Consider the following 25,250-nt stretch of genomic DNA (forward strand, 5'->3'; position numbering starts at 1 on the left):
ATTTTATTTCGTGATATTATATATGCATATTTTTTATATGAATTATTATCAAGATCTGGAACGTAAAAGCTTTTGTAGAGGCTGAAGACAAAATTTCTAAAAATCTTAAAAGTAAAATTGAATTAATCGTTGGAGATATGTTATATTAATGCAGATGAGCAAATTGCAAAAGCGATAGAGATTCGATATGCGCGTTGTGTTCTTGAAACCAGAGGAATAATTTAAGTATGTGCATAGGATATTTTTGCTTTATATATATAAATGAGCTTTTCTTCATATATAGATATTTGTTTTTTAGTAATATATAAATATATGATAATTTATTGAATTTAATATTTCATGCGTTCATCTATATATCTATAATACATTCGATTTTTTTTTAGTTTTTATCAAACGTATTATAATAAATTATGCTCCATTATACTTTGTGCATGGATAAAATGAAACATCGTATGTCTCTTGATTTATTTTATGCGTAATAAATAATATGTATAGAGAGTAGAGAGAGAGAGAGAGAGAGAGAGAGAGAGAGAAGTATACCTTGCCTGATAATGACATCGAATCAAAACATTTCATAATTTTACTTCAGAACGCGACTTTAGGGTGCTTTTAAAAATGCGCAAAAACAAAATTGGATTCTCGTTGGATTCTCAATACAACATGTTTTCGAAGGATAAAAAAATGTTACCGTTGAAGTCCCTCGAAAGCGAATCTTCCTATTGGCTGACGACGAAACGTCGTCGATTGAAATCGCGGGCGAGTTTTCGTGACAACTTTCTTATCTATGTGCAATCCCATTCATGACACACGGTAAGCGTGCGCGCGCGCGCGCGCGCATTCATTACGAGCCGCCGCCATTTTGTCACGTTTTATTTCTAAACGCATCCCCCACCAGATTGAAAACAAGCGAAGGTCGACGCTGGACTTCTCGATCGCGTACGAATGTTCTTTGGTTAGGTTACTGGCTGTGTCGTAATCGTCTGGCTCTTTAACAGTAAGTAAAGTCTGCGTTCCGAGGAACGCGCCGTGTCTCGCGCACCGATCTTTCGTCCCGAACGCGCGGCGACGCCGCGTCCCCATCGCGCGCGCGTTTTCGCCGCGAGGAGAAAGGGCGAAGAGCGACCGAGAGACGGCGGTTCCGCTCACTCGTTCGCGACTCGTCGTCTTTGTCCTCGTCATCATCCTCGAGAGGCACATCGCGACACTCGTAGTCGATCCCTCGTTTCCGGCGTCGCGAGATACCAGCGTGTTCGCGCGTGAACCGGGCTCAACGACGCCACGTCTCCGACATATTTCCCTCTCATTATAACCTCTCTCCGCCACAAACGCCATATAACCTATATAATTATAACCTTAGAGCCTGAGACGTCAACACAATCGGTAACGCAACCTCGACGGCCGATCAGCCAAGTTCGGGCTGTTCACTCCGATCATCGTTTGTCGCACAATTTTAGGGGAAAAAGGGAGGGGGAAGAGGACACCCGGAGTTTTGCTGATAATTATTCGCTATATGTTCGAGAATCGAATCGTCCCGAGAACATCGTTACGTGTCAGTGTCCGGAGATCGTTGAACGCGATTCCTCGACGACGGCTCGCCTTCTCTTATGATGTAATCTTGAATCCGCAGGGGATCATCCTGCTGCGCGCGTTGCGTCTCGAGACAAAATCGACGATTTTGCGATAAGAACCTATACAATTGTACGCAAACGTCGAATAATAAATAAATCACTGTCCATTGTGTTAAACTTGCAAGATACAATCTATGTAACAGATTTGTGAAACTGTAAGACTTCTTGTTCATGTAATGGATTTGCAAAATCAATTATGGTTTAATTTATATGATTATGAATATAATTTAAGATCATGATGCAAGCTGCCGTGACACAAGTATTTACTAATCCATAATGTTGCAGTGATTTCAGTGATCAAGTAGTTTGAAAATCTAACAAAATGGATGTCGCTGGGGATCTAAATTTGCAATGGATGGGAGACGTGGAACTACACGAGGAGGTGATATGCGGCCTTGAAGCACAGTTGGTTGCTTCAGAGGAGGAGGTGATAGGCGCTTGCGAGGAAGTGGCAGTGGAAGAAACTGTTGAATCTGTTCCTGATGTAGCGCCTACAACAGAGTCTGAGATACTAATGGTACCTCAGACTAACGATATGGAATCTATTTATATTGTACCACAAGATCAGGGCCATGATTATCTGAATATACAAGTGACAGAAGAAGTAATAGCCGACAATTGGGACAGGCCTGGTCCAGATGATGGGTAAGTTCAATATAAATATATATTGATGCATAATTGATGTATCTCTTTATCCAAATCTTGTATTTATTATTTTAACATTTTGATATTTTAATCTAGGATATCTTTATGTTCTTAAAACTTTGATCAAGATTCCACAGTTGATTTTTTTTTAATGTTTTTAAAGTTTGCCACAATATAATAAATTTTTCCATTTGAAGGGTCGAGATTCCAGAAACGAAGGTAACACATGACAATTTGCTGGAATATGACGATATGGAGATACCATTGCCGATCGATCAAGATTCCTATCAGAACGCCCGGCCGTATCCATGTGACTTCTGCAGTCGTAGGTTCCGTAAAAAGGCAAATCTGATGAATCACATGGTGGCGCATCAGACAGATCGGCCACATGGTTGTAACTTGTGCGGAGCGCGTTATGTGCGCAAGTGCGATTTGAATAATCACTTGAAGATTCACGCATACATCCCGTCAACACGGGAAGGTTTGGAGGACGAGTTGAACGACGAAGATTCTCTAGCAGCCGAAGAGGAGGACGCAACAACAAGTGGTATCAAGGGCAGACGCAAAAAGGTGCAATCGAGCGCGCCGCGCAAGCGGAAAAGCAATACCGCCGCTGGCCTGCCGAAACGCAACAACATCGAAGATAATATCAAGATGGAGATGGGCAAGTATGTGTATAAACCGTACGATAACTACGAGGACACGCTATCGCTACTTGAAGACGACCTGACCGATGGTGATTCTGCCCGCAGCGGCAATTACGCATCCAGTTCGAAGTGGCAGATGGAAGAGATGTCTGTCGAGCAACAATCACCGCAGTGGCCCGTCACCGATCCGACCAAACCATACGTCTGTCAGTTCTGCGGCGTCGGCTTTGCTAGGGAAAAGGCGTTAGCCTCACACGCGCGCGTTCATGGTGGTGACAGTCCGTTTGAATGCACCTCATGCGGTGAGATGTTCTGGGATGTAGGCACTCTGCGAGAACATGTGCGCGTTAAACATGGCGGCACTATTCCGCAGCAAGCTTCCGAGGAGGAGTATGACAACGATGCTACTTATACAGCCGACAACGAAAGATTTGGCGAGTTTTATTGCAACACCTGTGGGGTACCATTCCATCGTTTAGATCTGCTTAAACGTCATCAAAAGTAAGAACTCTAATAATTATCGCTTTTTAAATGCAATGATTGGATATGAGCTGAAAATAATTTTTGTATAAAAATTTCACACATACACATACATAGACAGAGAGAGAAAGAGAGAGAGTAATTGGAGATTTATAGATTTAAGAAAGACATTTTAATGGAATTATATTTAAAGCTTAAGCAAAGATACTTAATTGAAACTATTAGAAACTTTTAAAGAATTATATAAATGAAACTTCTCTCAGAATTTAAAAATATTGACTTTTTTTGGAATTGATCTTTTTACATATTGTGGTATTATATATTGTAAATTTTAATTTATTGTAAAATATTTTTTAAAAATATTTGTGTGTGTGTGTGTGTGTATAAATTTACACATAGTTTTAATAAATTTAAAATGTGTATTACGAGTATTAATATCAGCAATCTTTTATATAAAATTTGATATTGTGTATAGAGCTCATATCAAGCAAGAAGTGGACACAATGGAAGGTTCCAGTCAACATCACGTATGCAATGTTTGCGGAGAATGGTTCGAGGAAGCATTAGCATTATTGGCACATGCAGAACTCCACGCTTCAAGGTATAGAGTTTTACTCTAATATTTGCTCTAGTTTTAATCATCTAGCGATTGAGAGAGAGAGAGAGAGAGAGAGAGAGAGAGAGACATAGAGAGAGAGAGAGAAAAAAATAAATAAAATATTGATGTTAAATGAAATATATTGCAATAACATATATTGATACGGAGCTTGGGCTCTCTTGTTTTGGAGAAATTCGGAGCACGATAAATGTATATTATATATACATATATATATTTATTTAATAATCTTGTTTTACAACAAGATCTCCTAGTCGCCGTTGTCTGTTGTGCGGGGCGAGATGCCGCGACGAAGCTGAAGTTGCAGAGCATGTGCAGCAAAATCATGCCGAGGACGCGCCGCCGAATACATGTACTCTATGTGGAAAAACATGCAAGGACAAACGCAGCTTATTAAAGCACTCTTGGGTGCACAATGTCGACAAGACTTTTAGTTGTACAAAGTGTGCGAAACGTTTTCACAGTAAAGCTAGATTGCGAAGGTAACTATAATAAATATGAAATTTTTATTTCTTTCTCTAGACATATGCATTTACGTCGTATTATATTTCAAAATAGTACATCCAAAGACATATATGTAATATCTTATCTGTAATTCTTTAATTCTTTATCTTCAACAAGATTCTTCACAATTTTTTTTATGTAAATAATCGGACAAATAATTGTCTTATGTACAGACATATGGTATCTCATCGTAATAAAATGGTAGCTTGTGATGAATGTGGAGAAGAATTTCCTGATGGAAGGGCTCTCGTGAGTCACCGTCATTCGCATAACAAAGAGCTAGGTGGCCGTTCGTTTCCGTGTCGCGAATGCGGCAAGACCTTTGGAAGTCGCAGCTCGCAACAGATCCACATACGTATCCATACGGGTGAGAGGCCTTATGGCTGCCGGTTCTGTTGGAAGGCCTTCGCTGATGGTGGTACGTTGAGAAAACACGAGCGCATTCACACCGGCGAGAAACCGTACGAATGCGCAATCTGTTCTCGGGCTTTCAATCAGAGAGTAAGTTGATTGTTAGAGTATGAAAATATAAACGAAAAAGATTAAATGGATTGTAATTTAGCGATAACATTATATCATTTTAAATGATATTAGAATTTTTGAAATAGAACATTCCAATGTTCTATTACTCCAATAATGTTAAATGGCATTTTTTAAATATTTTACGTTTATGTGCGCATTAAGAAAGAACTTTTTCTGTTAAAAGATGTTTTGAGTAGAATAAATAATCGAAACTAAATTTTATATTTTGTCCATTGCAGGTAGTTCTTCGGGAACACGTTCGCGCGCATCATTCCGGGCCGGATCCAAAATGCGTGGGCAGTGTGACACCGTTTTTATGCAAAGTATGCGGCATGTCATACGGTACATCTGAGGAAATAGTGGCGCACATAGTACAGCATTGCGACGACAATACTGCGTTAAGTCGTCAGCCGCAGACCGGGCCGCGCAAGTATAAGAGAAGACGCAAGTTGAAGCCACATGAGACGAACACAATGGTACGTAAAAACGAGTTTTCGTACATGATGGAAAGCACTACTGGCGGCGGTGGCAGCATTGGCGGTGGCGGCGGTTCCGATTCGGAGGACAACACAAAGCGAAAACTTGGCAAGAAAAACAAGCAACATCGGTCAAATGTTGAGGAAGGTTACCAAAATGTACTGAAAAGCTTTGAAAGCTCGCTGCAAAATATAAACTCGATCGTGAGCAACTCCAAATTGAACGCGTCCAAATCGAAACTTTCGAAAAAGAAACTGCGCAAGGAGGATAAGAAAGAGACGCAATTGTCAAACCAATCGGGCCGACCGAAGATGATACACACGCAAAAGACGCGGGTGCCGGTGGAAGTGGGTAGCGATGGCGCGAAAAAAGGTCAGAAGACGAAGACGATGGTAACGCGAACGCCGAAGGTGATGCCAAACGAGCATAAGTCTGGCATTTTCCCTGGCGGTGAAAGAAATCGACCGCGTACCAAAAACGTCAGTTACCATATCGAGGGTAAGCTGCAGGTCACGGCGGCAACGTTTCCGGCAAAACCGATGAAGGAGGACATGTCAACGCAGCAGCAACAGCAGCAGTTATTGATGAACATTAAGCAAGAACCTGGTGTACCAAAGGCTACCGGCGACAATCGCAGGAACAACAATGGCAATATTCTCGCCCTCGGCAAGAATCAAGAATCGTCGACCAAAAAGAGAGCGACGACCTTGAAGAGATCCAAGAGGCAGAAAACGATAGTGAAGCAGGAATTTAACGAGACAGTCGAACCGGACGCGGAAGAGCAGCAGCAGCAGCAGCAGCATTTGCAACTACGAAATAACAATAACAATAATAATAATAACATGGAGAATAGCGGCGATCCATCGCGATTAATGGAGCATACGGTGGACGGCAGCAATCTAGAAGTCGCCTTTGAGGCGAGCGTTGTCACCGCTCAAGAAGAGGATCAAGATGAGGAGGAAAGCATATTGCCGCATGATGCGACCGAGGAGATTGACAACGTAGACAATAGCGTTAAACTCAGTGTGAAGGTGGAGTCGGCGCCGCAGACAAGGATGCTCGCTGTGCACAGTGTTATCACACCAGTGGACGATGTCCCGGAGACAATAATACCGGACGCGGTGGAGTACACATGCGAGATGTGCGCCGCGGTGTTTTCCAGCCGTGCCGAATTATTGGTGCACGTGCCGATACACATTTGATTTAATAATTTATCCGAGCCGGAAAATGGCGCGGAAGTTTGTTCTACTTCCTTAAGTATATTAGTTTAATCAAATCGAATATTTCTTTATCACGGTCCATGAGGTTTGTTGTTTCGCAGGAGACGACGATCGTTGGTCCTCGCCTCTATCACTACTATCCTATATCGCTATCATCATTTCTTCTCCTTTCCAATCGTTCCATCTTTCTCACTCTTTGTTCTGCTAGGCGTCATGATTCAATTATCTATACTTATCGTTCTATCAAATGCACTCGAGTGTTTCGCGCATTAGAGAATTTATCGACTATTGTTTAATTTTTATCATCAATTTGTGATATGTTTCTCTTGTATTATATATTCTTCGTGAATATTCAATTTTCAACTTTGATGTTTGAATAGATGCAGATAATGATTATACCACCAACTACTAATGACAAAATGAAAATAAGGTGTGTATGTGATATCGTGAAATGCTATATATCACTATATCATATATCGTGATATATTACATAAGAGAAGATTGTATTTCCTTTAAACGAAAACACATTTATCTCACATTGTATCCGACACGTGAATGTCGGTTTTTGTATTGTTGAAATTTCTATCTGGTCTAGAATTTGTAATATTGAAATGTGACACGAGATTATAGTTTTACGATTTTTTACACGAGAAAATGCTATGGCACGAGAAGTGCTATGACACAAGTTGAATTGAGAAGTAAAATATGGAATATGCAGACACAAAAACCATGCAATTCTTTTTGTACATTACAATACGATAAGTAAAATTCTAATACGAAAAGTAAAATTCTTAAAATTGATGTATGCATCGACTAGAATGGACGATTAATTTATTTTAATAATGAGCGAACAAAGGCAAGGAGTAAAGTGTTGAATTACCGTCGCGAGCCACCCTTATTTTAGTATTTGTGAATTTCAATTTAGGATTTTCCGCGGTGAAATCTTTATTGTAACTAAGTTTGTTATTCTATTATGACGTTTGCTTCTCTATTTTTCTAGAGAAGAAAAAAAGATAAAAATTAATTTAAAAAAAAAAATATTTATTTGTTACTACCAAGTAATTATGATAATGACGCGAAAGATGTCGCGAAACTTGAGAGATGATTGTATGAATGCAGGAAATGCCAGATAACAATGACTATGTAAAAATCATCTAAACTGTGAATTGCTCTCAAAAATTAATGAAACTGTACAGCACTGCATGTATGCTACTTTTATGAATGTCAGTTTTTACCTTTAGCACATAATTTTAGTTTATGTACAATTATTTATATCGTGACCAGTGACCATGATCGGTCCATTGAATGATGCGATATGATAATATTATGATGTTATTGTTAGAATACGAACAGAAAGATAGAGAAAATCAATTCTAAACACTGTCACGAACACTAAAGAAGCAATTGCCGCGAAATATTCACAAATTTGAATTTTCTTTATATCTTTGGACACACCGTTGAATTTTACAAAATTAACGACTTCGTGTTCTCTTGTACATAAAATTTAGTTACGCTCTTAAGTTCTTTTGATATATATTATAAGAAAATCGATATCATACATATATACATATTATATATACATATATACATTATATATATATATATATATATATATATATATATATATATATACATATATATACATATATTCAAAATTGTATAAAAATGCCGCACTGATATAGCTGTTACTTAAAAAAAATGTAATAAATGACTATAAATTTGTTATTCTATTATTGTGTGTGGCTGCAAGTTCACATGAGTGCTTGATTCAGATACCTTTTTTTATTGTCGATCATCACATGAACAAGAGTTTTTACGACTGGGAAAAAGAAATATACACATCGGTACGAATAATACTAGTCCATATTATAAGAGATTTTCACAGTTTCTTTGCTTTATAATTTTCAGACACCCATGCTGCTCATAGATTTACGAGTTTTTCATATTTAATAATTATTTATTTATTTAATTACTTAATTAAATAAATTTTTATTTAATTAATTAATTAAATAAATTTTTCTTTAATTAATCTCTATTGTGTCGTGTAAGAATATTCGTCTTTAATGCAATATGTATATATGCATATATATATATATATATATATATATATATATATATATATATATATATATGTTCCATTTGCGTGAATGTTGAACAATTTGAACGCAAAAAGCTAATGATATATTGGATTTTCTTTTTCTGTTGGATATTTTTCCTTAATTTTCCACTGTTAAGCTCTGTTCTTTAATATATTTAAATATATTTAAAAAGTAGCATATATAATTAAACTAAATGTGGAAGAAATTTTTTAAATGCGTTTTTAAGTTGCCGCTTTTCACATTCACCTCTGGCAAAAATTTTATCTTTTTTGCGCACATGTTACATGAATTGCTTTTGTCATTTATCAAAGACGCTTCTTTTTTAAATTATGATTCTAAAGTTATTATAAACTCACAATCACACACACAATTGGAGTTAATCTAAAATTACTTTAATATTATAATCAATTTCTGGGACAAGTGTGATATATGTGAATCATTATTTCTGAAAAATGTACTCAATTCTTTTGCGATAGCCAACGAAGAATATATCAAATTCAACACTTTATGCACGTTCTTGCCATGACTTCGAATTTTTCAAATTATACGAATAACACTATTATCTCACTAACAATTTTTATTAATATACGTGTCCTTACGAGTACAGTAACTAATATTTCGCTGTCGAAAGTAAAAATTTTGTATCACACGGATAAATTTAGCTGGTAGAGAAAAAGAAGGAGACAAGAAGAATATATTGCATATTTACGTTGCAGTAGAGTGGTCGTAAAATTTCCTGAATGTTTAAAAAAAAAGAGAGAGCGATACTCGAAAGAACACTGACATGTGTGTATTCTAAATGGACATTTGTATTTATACTTGCACGGCGTTGATTAAGGCAATCAAAAAAAAAAAAAAAAAAATGAAAAGAAAGAAGAGATAAGGGGGAGAAACAAAAAAACTAGTGCAAGTGCCCTATTTTTGTAGCCAAAACGTATTTTTGGATACGATGAAAAAATTTCCACATTGAGTATTTCTCGAGACGTAGTAAGATGTACATTTAATTGTTTAATACTGTGGTGATAAGGATCGGCGGCGTGCAGTGCCTATCAAAAAATTTCTATTTGTTTTTATTTCTCCAGGAAAGATAGGAAAAAGCGGATCTGTTTGAAAAAAGGCATATTTAATATATGATATCTGGTAAACATTTGATAACAGTGAGGGTGGGCGAGTGAATCCGGAAAAGCATCTTTTTTGGATATCGTGAAATGGTAGAGGGGGAGGGGGAGGAGGGATTACGCGCACATCGGAAACAGGGGGTCTACATTAGGGGATGAAAAAACGTTTTTAAATTCATGCAAAGTTTGAGAAAATAATGGGGAGTTAATTATGAAAAATTAATTTTATATAATCAATTTGCTGCTTATGTTTAATTTTTTTACAAATCGATGGTCAGGATTTATTTAGATCTTTCGAGACAATAGTCAACGTTGGTGTTTATCGAGGAGATTCAACGTGATTGGAAGTTTAGTTGTCGGGATCTTCTCGAGGCGTGTAATTATATCGTAATATTTTCTATCGCATGTCCTCCAAACTACACGACAAAGCCAATAAATTTCCTCTTTTAGCAATACCATGTAGATTTATATAGGTGCGTATGAAAAACGCAGGTACTTTGTGTGAGAATTGAGAAAAAGGCGAGATAATTATTATATCAGAATATACACAGACAAACGTGTCCCTTACTTGTACAGTCGCGAAAATTATACGCTTTAGGGACGAGAGATATATATGACCAATGTAAAATAAAAAAAAAAGATATCGGAGAAAGAGCGGAATATATACGCATGTAAATATATATATATATATATATATATATATATATATATATATGTATGTATGTATGTATGTATGTATTATGTATGTATTTACACACATATATACGAAATATGTGTAGAGTGCGAAAATTACGCGGATAAATCGCTCGAAAATTTCGCTTTTTACTTCGTAAAAGAATTCTATCGCGATATACATTCCTCTGTTACATCGCTAATGGTGTATCCCTCGATCATATGTGACTCCCCGAATGAATTTGATGATTACATTTTTCGCGATTACATTAAGACAAAGCATATCCGATTGTATTGGGATGCAAGTAATGTGACGAGAAAATATAGAATGTGAAACAAGAAAGGGTAGGATGAAACGAGAGCGAAAAGAACATACTCGTATATGCACACACACATACTTTTTTCAAATGTGAGAAGTCATTCGTATATAGTGTAATTAATTATGCGACTTCTTTCTCTAATTAAAATAAGGCAGAACGTAGAATACGATCATAGGTCATAAGATATAACAAGATATGTTATATAATGAAAATTTCACACGATTTGATCGAGAGACAGAATGAGAGAAAAAAATGCATGGATGTATGTGAGGGAGAAAGTGTGCGAGGACATGTGTATTTCCTACATTACGTGTATTTCTCGAATTATAAATTGAGCCCTGAAATGTGTATAAATTTTTAAGCACACTGTAAAAAAAAAAAAAAAATTGAAAGATGTAGCATTCGTTATCCAGTGAAACTAACAGGATCGTGCGTTCTCGCGCTCAGGGACGTGAGATAGAGATAGTAGAGATAAAAACACACGTGTACATAATTATATTACCTTGGATATGGTATAGCGGTTTACTGTTAATCGTAGTTGTATACCTTTCTTGATTTTCCATTGAATAAATCATCGAAATATATATATATATATATATATATATATATATATATATATATATATATATGTATGTATATGTATATGTATATGTGTATATATTATATGTAGTCGCACGAGCATTTTTACCTGATTACATCGCTGCAAAACTACCGCTATGTATATTTGTATACATGTAGATTTGCCTGAAACTGATTATGTATAACTTCATCATTGTTACTGTCATTTTATAATTATCATTCATTACTATCATCGTTCGAAACGCTTCATGTCTGTCATATATCGTCATTCTAAGAATTAAAATGTGGAAAAAAATGTAGAAAGGATAGAACCTAACAAAGGCGCAAATGTTACTTGCGAATCAACCAACCTCTTTGGAAACTTATTGTACAGCAACACAATTGATTAAAAAAAATATATAAATTGATATTATTAATATATTAATGTTAAGATTTATTAATATCATTTGTTCTCATCTGATATCGTGATATTCCAAGCATAGTATGTGATTTTGAGGAGAGGTTCTTGCCACGAATACAAGTCAAGATTAGACTGTTTGCATTTGAAGATTTTATTTCCTCTTGCGATTTTTTTTACTCGACTTCGAATGATTTTGTTCGTGATTAGGGAATGAAATCACAGACGGCGTAGATTTCCTTCTCGAAGCCCATACAAATCACGGAAGAGATGATGAGGATCGCCCCTATCAGACTGGTCGAAGTCGGTTTCTCGCCAAAGATATATACCTGGATCACGTACGCCAATATGATATCCAGCGACCTGGTGACTGACACTTTACCCGCACCTTCGATCTTCAATGCTTTCGTCACCAGGACCTGACCGGTCAGGCCAGTCAACGCCACCAACATGATCTGGAGGCAGGTGAACCAGTCATGTGGCAGCCAGGACTTGTGAAGTTCATGACTAATGCCATGACCAGACACTGTAAAGTAGAAGAAGACAGACGAGGCGAACGACCAGCACGACAGATTTAGCACCAGGATAGAATAATGTATCTCCGAACACTTTCTCATGACGACGATGTTGAGCGCCGTGAAGACAGTCGCCATGATGGCGCACAGGTATCCCATAAGATTGTAGCTCTCGGCATGATGCATCTGAAAGGAGAAATGTGACTTGATGATTGCGAAGATTGACATAAACTTAAAATTTGATTATGAGATTAATATCTTGTTTGAGATTTCGAGAAAATTAGGTTTGAATCTTTCAATCGGAAAATCTCTCGATGAAACTGTAAGATTTTATATCATTGGACCTGGATGAAATCATTTCTTCTTCGTTTTTGATTACCTGGAATAAGAAGGGCGGTCTGGCAACGAGGATGACGCCTGCAAAAAGCGTGCAGACTACCAGTATACGCAGAACGCCGCAGGGTTCCTTCAAGAAGAGGAAGGAAAGCGCGATGACGATCACAGGCGAACTGAATATAATTGTTGTGGCATCTCCTAAAGGTAATTCTCGGAAGCTGTAGTATAGTAGTGACAGAGTCATGCCGCCTACCAGGCCCTAGAAGGTCAAGATCAAGTGATAAATCGAGACAAGCGAGGAAATCATGAGGAAAAGCAAAGCTCACGTTTTCCGTTTTCTAAATCTGAAAATATTATTTCATTTAAAAAAAATAATAAATTTTTATTAATGTGATTCGGTGTAATAATAGCTTATTATTATTGCTAAATTGTCATCTTCAATTTTTTGCTATTGCATTATTAAAATATTAATCTAATATTAATGTTAACTTTCTCGTGCTTCGCAAGAAAGTATTTTCTTATATACTTTATAATGTTACAACTGAACTTTGCATGCGGACGCATATGTTACGAATAAATAATGTCGATGCCAATCTTTTCGAGCTTAATGCAGTAATACGATACACGTCGTAAAATGCCGGCGCCTGTAGATAAGCGAGTAATTATTTTATATATATATAATCAATTGAAAGACAGATAGAAGCGAGTACTTCCGCGTGTTAGAGCGATAAGTATTTCTTTCATAAAACTAGGACGATAGATTTATGCATTATTACGTAAATAGAGTTTATTCAATAAGTAAAATGAAATTTTATATATTCTTTGGATTTTAATATCTCCGAACCACAAAAAATAGTATTGAACTGTCTAGTTTCAACTATTCGTTTGCTCCATTAATTATTATAATTGTCATCAAGACAGATCGTATTCAAGATTCAATTTTTTTGTATAAAGACAAAAAAATATTTGAATGTGTTAAAATTTTAAGAAATAATTGAATTTTAGTTTGAAAAAAGAATGGTAATTTATGATTTCGGAAATCATCTGTACCTTTAAGAATTATTGATTATATATATATATATATATATATATATATATATATATATATATATCGATATACATATATATACATATATCGTCTTGAAATACGGATGAGCGTTACCTGAAAATGTATAAGTATTCTCCGTCCGGAAGGGCCGAAGAGTTCTCCGGACGATCTGCAGGCCACGATGAGCATCACTAGGATCTGCAACAGGGCGCGGATGGCCAGCAACATCATAGGGTCCACATTGCGTACCGCCTTGACCAAAGCGGCGCTAATGGTGAAGAAGGTGCCCGACAGGAACGCGAGGAAAACCCCATACCACCTGGTGCCCTCCCGATAGGTATCGCCATTATTGGCGAATTGCTCGGTATAATGATAGGCAGGATGGATGCTGTTATAGGATGCGGTGGATTCTATGCTGAACTTCATTGCGATTCTATACACGCGACACGATATAAGGGCAAAGAAAGGAGGCAAACGTGTTGAATGATCGACAGCGCGAGAGCTGTATAATGTACGTCGTCATCGGACGATATCTGCGACGTTGACCGTTCGCAATTAGCATAATTTAGATCGACGACTGATGGATTATTAGGGGATTAAGTGTGACGTTAGGAAGATTCGGAGAGCCACGTGAAACAAGAGGGTCACATAATACACTGATAAAAGAAATGAGATCGCGTTTTAAAATGGATGGAAGAAAGCGAAGGGAGCATATGTTTCCCGATCGGGGGGCATATTGATTCTATGAATATTTTGCGACATATAAATTTTCAAAATTTGAAAATTTCATATACAGTTAATAAATTCTATATACATAAAGTTGCGGGTGTTATAGATTTAACTTTTCTGATTCTGTTTAATTCTGGTAGATATAAGTCTAATATTCTAATTGTGTGCAATGTCTTTGGACAACGTTTAAAAGCTCTAGTCCTCATAATCTATAATTTGTGTAAATCACGAAGTTATTAACAGTTACACACAAATCAAGAAAATTGCAAATTATTATACATATAATTTTATAATATAATATAACAGATAATTTTAAATTTAAATGCGATGAAAAAGTACAAAAATTGCACGTCTAATAGAATAATCATATATAATATATATATATATATATAATATATATAGTCTATCTACTTACTATAAAAATATGTACACCGTGAAAAGAATAATTTATAACTGCAGTCTATTTAAATTCTTAAAATTTTAATTAACACAAATTAACAATCAAAAGATGATTTCTCTAGGATCGAATGTTAATAACAGCAGAAAGTATTCTGGCAAGAGCGAAATGTCTTTAGAGATACAAATAATAAAACGAATGTCACTAGTAATACAAGCCAATATTATTTTATAAGAATTGACATAATTTTTAACTTGAAAAAAAGATTTAAAAATAAATAAAACAATTAATACACAGACACACACACACACATACACATTTGTGTATATGTATATACATATATAGTAGATCTTTATTTTTATAAACTTCTATGTATATCTTATCATTATTATCATATAATTTATTAATTTGTCAATCATCGTTATTATCATATAATTTATTAATTTGTCAATCATTTTATTATTAATGTATAAGCAGCAGCTAATAGATTTTAATAAACATTTTAATAAAATATAAAATATTTAATAGAGAAACTTATATATAAAAATAAGTTAATAAAATGCAAAAGGATAAAATATTATTAATATAAAAAAAATAATCATAATTTATTCTTATACCATTAGCATATCTGCTTGTTACTATTATAATATCGTTTATACTATTGTTTAATTAACCAAGTATATAATAATGTTCATTTTATTGATTTAATTTGATCATTAAAAACCGATGGTCTTATGAGTGTGACTGAAAAAAATAATATTTTTTTTGGAAAAATAAATATTTTTATTTGCAAAAATTGTATTTGGAATAAATTATACAAATTGTATAATAAAATATATCATATTTTCTCTGCAATGTTAGTTGAGGCAGTTTCATTAGTTTATACATGAAGTATTTGGATAAAATCCAACTTGTTGCATAGGATTAATCTTTTCCAAATTGCAATTTATTAGGAGGTTGATCAATGCGATAAAGCATAGCTGCCACATTAAAGTAGCCTTCGTATTCAATAGTATCCGGCGTCGTATCAATGTGATAATGTCCACCCACGTTTTTCTCATGAAAGGCACTATGGAAATGTTGGACCCTAAGATCTAAATCCTAAAAAAAATATTTCAGAATAAAATAAAAATGCGTATAAAATAATATAAATTTATAAATAATTATTTTGAACGCATTTTTTATATCAATTATTTCCCTTTTATATGTATAATACTTTTTTTCTTTTTAAAGCATATGCAAATATTTAAGATTTTAAAATCATATATACACAACATACACAACATAAACACTCCATATACTATATTTTTATGTTTTCTTTCGTTACGAAAATTTACTTACTGTTTCGGCGCTAACGAATGTGCCAACAGCTACCAACGGAGTTTCCATATCGTAGAAACGTAACCAATTGTTAAGCTGCGCTTCAGTATTCAACGGAGTGTCCGAAAAATCCGGCATAATATGCTGCTTTACTTTCCCGTTCTTCATCTCAAACATACCGCCCAAGCCTAAGTTTATAGATATTTCACAATCATTTTTGAGTTCTCATGCTATAATTTAATTCTATACTACAGTGGCATAAGTAATTTGTGGTAAACCTACCAACGAGTTTATCTTTATAATGATTTTCCAATGCTTTCTGCATGCACGATATAAAGTCCAGCTTCCCGGTACGCTTTTTAGCACGTACTCTTATAACTTTTCCTGGGTTACCTTCGCATACATATAGATTAGCCAATAATGCAAAAGTAGTTTCATGCTCATTGGCAAGAACTCGCTCAAGTCTGCATTCTCCGTTGGACTTATTTACAAATGCATAATGTGTTCCATTCCCTACTCCATTATATCTTGGTTCAACTTTATTATCTACCATTATATTTACCTTCATAATAAGCTGAAATAAATAATTTGGAATGTTTTTTGCTAATTCTCAAGTAATAAATATTATTAATTTAAAGAAGAAATTTATTTATAATACCTCGCAATTGGAACCTGTATGTGGCCACGGTCCAGCTCCTGCACCAATGACAAGTGCATTATGATTGTAATTTAAGTGACGTAATAACAATTTAATATCATAAAATTTATCTTTCTGGGCAGTTGGTAGAAGGTATGCTGGTCCACCAATATCCAAAATAATTGGACTACCACACAAACCTGAAAAAAAAAAATCTCTTATCTCCAAAAAATAAGAGGTAGGAGATAAAATCCTGGTTGCTTATATTCTCTTTTTTCTAATACCATCCCGGTAAAAAATATAGGGCCATCTTCCAAGGTCAGGGCAATCGGCTATATCAATAGTGGCTTCCGCAAAATTCGTAGTCAATCCTTCTGCTAGAACTATTGTTATGCAATACAATAAAGATTATATTATTTCTAATAGCAATTTCCCATTAGAAAATCTCCAGAGTATTTCATAATTACCATTCATTAACTCATCGAGAGGAGGTTGATGCAATGGTCTTGCTGTAATGTTTAATTTAGCTGGATCCAGAGGTTCTTTTATCCTATCCATTGCAAATCAGTGATTAATAGACAGTAATAGGATTGGTTCGAATCAGTGAATGGTACTGCAAAGAATTATGTCTCAAACTATATATATATATATTCAGTCACTGATAGTCTTATCTAATCACAGAGTATGGTGTAGATTCTTCTCTCACAATACACAAGATTTCACAATTATATGAAACAAAATTGCATATAATTATGTCATATACATACACTTTCTAAGTATATGATAAAATTATATATTTAATAATATATAATAAAATATATAAACTAAGATGAGCTATTGTAAAAATCATTTTATATGCCAATAATGTGTTAGTAAATAATATGTAATTTTTAATAAGTAGCAAACATTTTCGAATAATCAAAATTGTTTCACAATTTACAAATTAAAAAAAAATTATTTTATTTAAAGCAAGTAAATACTTAAAGATATGGATTATAAAGATTATAAAAATTATATGATAAAAATTGATATGATAAGAAATATCGAAATAACAACGTAATATATAAAATATTGTACAGAATTATACATTATTATTACGTTTATTGCGCAATACGTGGTGTTATCAAGAAATGCTGTTGTAGAAAGATTTATAAAATTTATCGATGATATATTTTCTCGTGTATATATATATATATATATATATATATATATATATATATATATATATACTATATCTCAGGTAGCAAAAGTAGTCTTTTTGATATCATTTTGACCAAATTTGACATCAAAATAACGTCAAAATAACTATTTTTGCTACCTGGGATAATATATACTGTATTCCAATATGATATATGATGGCAGTAACACACAATTTTATTTTAAAAATTTATATAGAATGTTAAAGAGAAAAGAGAGAGAGAGAGAGAGAGAGAGAGAGAGAAAGAAGAGATATATATACACATATACATATATTGCATACATTAAAAAAAATGCTCACAATCAAACAGCTGTTTTATTGACAGTTGACAGATCCCCTAAATTTCTGCAAAAATATAATTTTTTTAATCCCTTCATTCAGCGGTAAGACTTGACAATTTTAATCATATCCGTATATAAGTAAGACAATATGATAAATACTGTTAAATTTTATCATAAATAGTACAAATTATTTTGCGCTTATCATTATATAACCTTAACTATAAGTCTCGTTTACTACTGCTATCTACATTTATTTTAGAGGAATTACATAGTCAACAATTGTACAACACTGCCGATAAAATCACCATTTGATGCATGTTCATACTACATTCACAAGTTGTGAATCAGGAATCCATTTTCTAGATTATTAATTTAATTGTTTATTTTATTATATACAAGTGATCTTTTTTTTTAACATACAATTATACATATCAATATTCAAAAATATCGAAATATTTTTATGTAGAGAGAAAACAGAAATCGCACATATATATATACATATATTTATATATGTTGTTTTTTTCTTTTGCGCATGAATGGTTATAAAAGTTTAAAATTTGTGTAAATACAGTAATGTATAAACGTCAACGTGTACTTGCAGATTAAGATACCAGTGGGCGTAATAAATGATATTAAAAGATCATGTGTATGTGATACATATTCGATAGACGTATCTACACCAAAAAACGTGTATATTCGACAGTACGTCTGCGCGTACATATATCTTAGGGCAACATTGTTCATCTCTCAACGTCATCGATATCGCACGTTGCCTTCAATGGACCGTTCCATTTCCTTGCTAAATTCAGAGGTACGGCAAATTGTGTATGTGCGTGTGTATTGCATAAGAGGTTTTAGAAGCATTTCTTACATCTTCCTTTCTTCATGTGGCTGTACAATTTAAAATTAAAAACAGGTAATCATAGCTAATGTTTTTTTATATAATACACTCATACAAAAATATTAAAAAAAAAGAGAATCAAGAATAATAAGTATTAAAAATAATCATATTTTCGTGAAGGAGAGAAAAAGATAAAGATTTTTTTATTTTAAATCCGTTTTAGACAATTTATAATATTTATATGTATGTTCTTTGATAGCGCACTTTGTGGTTTTACTTTTTCAATTTTATTTATTTATTTATCTTTTTTTTTATATATTATACGACACTTACAATTATAAATTTTGTCCTGATAATCTAAAATTAAAGTGCAGATTTTGATTATCAATAGTATAAATCTTTGTAATCAAGACTCGAATTGTAATTCTGTTGAAACAAAGTCCATTTGAAAAATTGGATGTAGAATTATAAATATGTAGAATTATAAATATTAGTACTTAAGATATTCATTTGGCTGTTCAAAATTTATTTCGCGAAAATTTTTTTTTCGATTGCTTTGTAATTCGAAAACTAATTTAATTATATTTTTTAAATTTTTTATAGTGATTACATTGAATGATAATGTCAGAAATGAGAAATATACTTTTTTTTATGTAAAATATGTTGAAATAAATTAATTTTTTTTATATATCACTATTTACAGTATAGATTGTGAAAAAATATCGAAGAATGTTTCTTTGGTTCACAAATTAATATTATAAATAGCAAATGAATTAATCAATCGTCAAAATCCATTCATACTAGAAATGTAAAGCACATAGATTGAATTATACATAATATATGCATTTACTGATGAAAGATAATGAAAAAGAATGAAAATTTTCATATATTTTATCGAATGCGAGCGAGATAACATATACAAAGAGAACTAATTTACTTCGAAGTCGTATAATTTCCCACTTCCAATGTCAATTCGATATATAATTCCTACAAAATTGCTAAGAAAACAAAACAGGAATTAAAAAAAAAAAAAGAATCATATCCAAATTCATCAGATAACCTGTCGTCTGAGATTTATATGTAAAAGTCTCTTTTCGATACTTTCAAAATTCATCGAAGCTACCGCGAATAACATAGCTATGAAATTAATGCGCAGAATTAAACGTTTACGAGCCAATATCTGCACGCAATCGGACCTCAGGGAGGTTTACGTCGTAGCGTTATTCTCGGAGTTGCGGACGCGCGCGCCGAAGGGGGTCTCACTCCGAGAAGGGAAGGGACGGATCTGTCGCCGCGTGTTGGCGTTCAGTATGCGGTCGCGCATTCCACGCGGGAACACCTGTTTGCTCCGGCGGTAACGGCTGCATCGGCTCGCGTGCTACGCGGTCACGCTCGGTTCGTGGGGGATAGAGAGATAGAGAGAGAGCGAGAGAGAAGGGAGAGATCTAATTTCTTCGATCTCAAAGAAAAAGCACTTGACGCAATCGCCTCCAAGTAAATAGTTTCAGTAAATGAAGCACTCGTTTTAGAAAGGGCTACTTTCGAAAAAAAAAAAAAGAAAAAGAAAAAGAAAATGATATTTTTTTTCTCCTTAATGTAAACACACGTTGTTGTTGAAAGGTATCTATTTCAGCCGTTGACGCAGAGGACATCGTAGGAGCAGCGATAAAATAAGATGGTAATAGATTGCGTATATATATGCAATGTCGTATTAATCTATATAAGGATTTTAGAATTGTATCTCCTTTCTGAAACGATTGATTCATAATCATATTCTAATTTATTTTTTTTTTTTTTCCTAGTAATCCACATATATTTGCAAGATTTTGTGTACTATTAAAATAGTCAAGTCTATTAATTTATTTGATAAATTTTGTTCTAACTATATAATAATAATAATATGAGTTGTGATTAATACTATTTTACAAAATAATAAAATATACCCGAGCATTATAATCGACAAAAATTATGTTTTCGCAACGCTCATAAAATTTTTGGAACGATAAAATTTATTGTTATATTAATAATTAAAAAGTGCAACAAAGTTAGGAATATATAATTTATCTATCGATATCAAATTTTTTCACAAAATTTAATAAATATTCCAGCATATAATCTGGATCTATATTTCGTTAGTAAGCGGTTAGATAAATCATATAAATCCTTTTTTTGAAAAATCAAGTCTTTTTTACTCAAGTGCTTTCTCTCTGGGGCCAGAGATACAGAATAGGGAAAGGAGGAGAGATACAAGTAGAGGTGGGCGATAAAGAAAAAGATAAACCGAAAGAGGACAAAGTACTCGAGACTTCGTGCCCCTCGTTCTTCTCGATTGTACACGCGTAAGAACAATTTTTTCTATTAAAGTGTGCACGAGATATTCCTTCCGACGTGCCTCTTTATCACGGAAATTGGTGGCTCGGCAAGAGTGCCCTCCCTTTTGGATGTCCCCCTTGCACGATGCACTTCAGCCCACCGGTGATTGTCTCGTTAAAAATCGATTTAATTAATTCTTCAACTGCTAAATAATTTTTCAAAAAATTTTCTTGTCTGAACTGTCAAAATTATTGCTTCGTTAATATTGTTTGAATGAAGAGCATGTGCCATTACTAAAAAGAAGAAATAAATAGATGGACAATTTGATGTAGAAAAACTAAAATATTAATAAAATAATAAAAGAGTAGTGTGTGAAAATATATATATTCGAACTATACATAGGAAATAGAAAAGGAGAGCAATAATTTTCGCAAATATACTCATAGTGACTCACTGTAATTATTAGTCTTATCTTATTTGAAAATAATATTTTCAAGGAATACGGAGGATTTTTCATGTCAAGTTTCCCATAGAATTTTATCTTAAAATAAAATTCGCGGAGAACGCGCGGGGTTCGTTACGTTGACGATTAACGAAATTTGATGCATTACACCAGTGGGTCAATCAATGTTAATGGATGAACAATTTTGATGTGATATGAACATGGCGATACCAATTAATCCTATAATCTCTTTATGTAACACGAAAGTAGTAGAGTTCCATTTATAATGACCCGTCAATGCATCAATGTTTAACACGATTGACATTTTAATGCATGTTTCATATATTAAGCACAATAGATATTTCTTATTTAGATGTCATCACTAGTCGAATACGCATTGCATTTCACTTTACCATTCCATTCTTTGAATTATAATAATCAGAAAATAATAAAATATGTAATAATACAGCATAATGATAAAATTATATAACATAATGATAATATTAAAATTTGCAGATACTGAACAGATAATAATGTATCATACAATTTATGTATAGAATTAAATAATATATACTTGGAAATCTTTTTGCGTCGTGAATAATTCTCTCGTTACGACATGAACGGTAAATCAGTGGTGCTTTTCGAATAACGTTATTATAATTTAGATTGCAGCGCGTTCGCTATTCGATAAATTTAATTATTCGAAAATACTACAAAAAATCGAGGTTTGTTTTTGTAGGAGAAGAATTCTACCATCTTAACCACGGAAGTTTGCGGTCCTGAAAGGACCACAGACTTTATTCGCTCTAACGAACGTAATAAAAGCGTGCTATTACGAGCGTTGTTACAATAATAACGCTGCGCGAGTCGAGACGAATCCTTTCAAAGACGCTCGCGTCAACGTCGCTTAACTAACTGTACTTAAATAGGTTTTCGTATTCGAGAGACAGACGACAGAGAACAATTCAGCACATGTAAGAGACACTTACTTATGTAATATTCAATTTAAGAGAGAATTTCTGCTTTAACAGATATTTTGATTCAGAACTAGCTAAATTGTCTGATTAATATGACAATCGATCGGATTTTTAATTAAGAAAAAAATCAACTTGAAATTTGTGTGAAATACTCATGTTTAATTTCTTATCGCAAAAATACCCACGGACCTTAATTTTCGGATGCCTTAATTTTCTCTATAGCTACGTATTATATTTTACGAGATGAGACTAGTATTAGTTGATCGTAATTGTCAATTATATTGTAACTATTCTCGATGAAGCCGGAGCGGAGAAGCCGAAGGGAAGACGGATACTGCGAGCACTATCTTGTCCTCCGAGATCATAATTGGATTTTGCTTCGCTGCCTCCCTTCACTGGTATACGTAGACATAAATGCGTAGTAATTTATGCTTCGTCCGTCGTTGTCCTACTCGCTAAAACATTAAACAGAGACATGTCGTGAGCGAGACACATCTCAGTTGTGTACGGAAATCCCAACTGGAATCGCACATTCACACGCACATGACTAGGGTCTGAGAACTGTAGCTTGACTAACAGCGAATTACGAGACATATTACAGTACTTATATGTTTTATTAATTATGTTGCTTTTTACAATACAGTCATTATTTATAATTCTTTTACATTCTGTTCATATTTTTATTTTTGTGTATCTTTTTTTTTGTAAATTTTTCTACACATTATCTCAATGGAATTTTTACATATATATTATTTTTATATAATTTTTATAATATGATAGATAATAGAACGCGGTATAATTAGATTCGTAAATAGATTTGCAGCAATAGTAAAATAAAGTTTAAAGAAACAAATTTATAATTATCTTCTCTAATTAAGATTTTGCCGATTAAAAAATGTTGGCACAATTTTGTTATAAATGTAGCTATAGAAATTTTAAAGAAACGCAGTCATACATACATACACACTTTTGACACACAATGTACGATTTACAAAAGCAAATGTCATAATTAATAATCCGGTTAATTTCTACTTAATTGCCAATTAGCTTCGAGCGAATCTTCCTTTCTCGTAAACACGCTCGGCCGATCCCCGTTTCGACCTTGCCGTACTATTTTCGTTATCGATATTATGACGTCGTTATCATTTGTGTGGAGCGCGCGCACTGCCGGAGGCTGGCGGAGCGGAAGTGATAACGTCAGAATCATTCGATCATTCGCAAGAACAGTAGCTATCGATAAATCGATGTAGCGGCATGAATGTCAACAAGTCGCGCGGATGTACCGGAAGCATCTGTCCCTTCTGCGTTTGATCGCCGTCGATTTGCCGAGGGAAGAACGGATAAGATTAACTTGCGGAGATTGCGAATTCTTTCGTCGATCTCTCCTCGCGAAGAATGTCGAAATGTAGCGTATTTTCGAGAGAATTTACTTTCGTGTAAATTCGGACTAATCGTCCACTTGTATGACGTTTTAAATCCGCGCTTGATTACCAAGATATTTATCGAAGACCGAGATCGCGCGCACAATGTTAATTTTTATTCAGGAAGATTCTTTCTCCCTCAGTGGATAAAAATTCATCGATTATTCTTGGCGTGTTAATTTCTTGCTTGACAGACTTTGTACAAAGGGGAAGATTATACTGTCGTGAGAGAAAATCATTTTTCTTGGGGTTTATTTAACGGATCAAGACATTGCTATCCCTCTTTCCCTTCAAAAAGAACGCGTCGAGTATTTCGAATTCTGGAATACATAAATTAGATAACAAGTGATCGATTGACACGATCAGCTGATGGATATTCTTGGAAAAACAGAATGTCTGACAGGATGTACTTCTAATGCATGTATTTTTGATCATTCGAACGTGATATTCATAAAAGTTTCGTCACTTCTTCCGAAAGTCCCGATGCGGTATTATGGATGTTTGTTGCGTGTTACTTGAGAAAGAGCTCAGCCGCTTGACATAATCTTATCGATGCGCGTGCATATCAATACTTTGAAACTAGAACAACGTCACTTTGTATCGTGAACATGATAGATAGAAGAAGCTATGATATGTTTCGAGAGAGCAGTTTTTTTCTCTCTGTTATCCTTCAAACTCCATTAAATAATTAATTATATTAAATTGAAAATGCAGGTCTTTTAAAATTTTACCAAAAAGATTCGAATTCTTTAATCCTGTAAAGTGAAAATATTTTTGATTAAAATAATTTATAATTCTGATTTATTTTTTCAGGCTGTTGCAATTAATTATTTTGTTATAGATAGATTTTTTAGTCCTGAGTAAAACGCGA

The 25,250-nt window shown here is 34.0% G+C and overlaps 4 protein-coding genes across 16 annotated transcripts in view; 2 read left to right on the forward strand and 2 right to left on the reverse strand.

Moving 5' to 3' along the window:
• Positions 1–741: 741 nt before the first annotated feature.
• On the forward strand, positions 742–9,714 carry LOC126848225 (zinc finger protein 658-like). Of its 4 annotated transcripts, XM_050588936.1 has the most exons (8): positions 742–994; positions 1,914–2,273; positions 2,471–2,941; positions 3,026–3,421; positions 3,876–4,001; positions 4,262–4,498; positions 4,694–5,021; positions 5,282–9,714. In XM_050588936.1, the coding sequence occupies exons 2-8, from the start codon at positions 1,951–1,953 to the stop codon at positions 6,719–6,721; spliced, it is 3,321 nt and encodes a 1,106-aa protein (XP_050444893.1). In that variant the 5' UTR covers positions 742–994; positions 1,914–1,950; the 3' UTR covers positions 6,722–9,714. The 4 variants fall into 4 exon arrangements, with proteins under 4 accessions (XP_050444893.1, XP_050444890.1, XP_050444892.1 ...); XM_050588933.1 differs by having other exon boundaries at positions 743–994; positions 2,471–3,421; XM_050588935.1 differs by lacking the exon at positions 742–994 and adding an exon at positions 1,359–1,698 and having other exon boundaries at positions 2,471–3,421.
• Positions 9,715–11,958: 2,244 nt separating this feature from the next.
• On the reverse strand, positions 11,959–14,479 carry LOC126848252 (solute carrier family 35 member G1-like). The gene is made up of 3 exons (XM_050589010.1): positions 13,938–14,479; positions 12,819–13,034; positions 11,959–12,625 (listed from the first exon to the last, which is right to left on the reverse strand). The coding sequence occupies exons 1-3, from the start codon at positions 14,247–14,249 to the stop codon at positions 12,131–12,133; spliced, it is 1,023 nt and encodes a 340-aa protein (XP_050444967.1). The 5' UTR covers positions 14,250–14,479; the 3' UTR covers positions 11,959–12,130.
• A 1,229-nt stretch (positions 14,480–15,708) lies between these two features.
• LOC126848253 (ester hydrolase C11orf54 homolog) lies at positions 15,709–18,572 on the reverse strand. The gene is made up of 7 exons (XM_050589011.1): positions 18,405–18,572; positions 17,374–17,519; positions 17,191–17,289; positions 16,928–17,106; positions 16,552–16,843; positions 16,291–16,457; positions 15,709–16,050 (listed from the first exon to the last, which is right to left on the reverse strand). Exons 2-7 carry the CDS (start codon positions 17,462–17,464, stop codon positions 15,874–15,876), a joined length of 1,005 nt encoding a protein of 334 aa, XP_050444968.1. The 5' UTR covers positions 17,465–17,519; positions 18,405–18,572; the 3' UTR covers positions 15,709–15,873.
• A 469-nt stretch (positions 18,573–19,041) lies between these two features.
• The window catches only part of LOC126848238 (uncharacterized), a 35,549-nt gene continuing 29,340 nt past the window's right edge, over positions 19,042–25,250 (forward strand). For 4 of the 10 annotated variants that reach the window (XM_050588969.1, XM_050588967.1, XM_050588974.1 and 1 more), the window contains exons 1-2: positions 20,550–20,720; positions 21,444–21,565. Coding sequence is in view for 3 of the 10 variants with exons in the window: in XM_050588964.1 (XP_050444921.1) it covers position 20,720; positions 21,424–21,565 (143 nt within the window). In the remaining 7 variants the exon portion in view is untranslated. Of the gene's footprint in view, positions 19,197–20,549; positions 20,905–21,423; positions 21,566–25,250 lie in introns of those variants that run through there. The other 6 variants (XM_050588968.1, XM_050588966.1, XM_050588965.1 and 3 more) reach the window with 6 other exon arrangements.

Source organism: Cataglyphis hispanica, chromosome 3 (assembly GCF_021464435.1).
Source record: "Cataglyphis hispanica isolate Lineage 1 chromosome 3, ULB_Chis1_1.0, whole genome shotgun sequence".
In the NCBI taxonomy this organism is placed as follows: Eukaryota; Metazoa; Arthropoda; class Insecta; order Hymenoptera; family Formicidae; genus Cataglyphis; species Cataglyphis hispanica.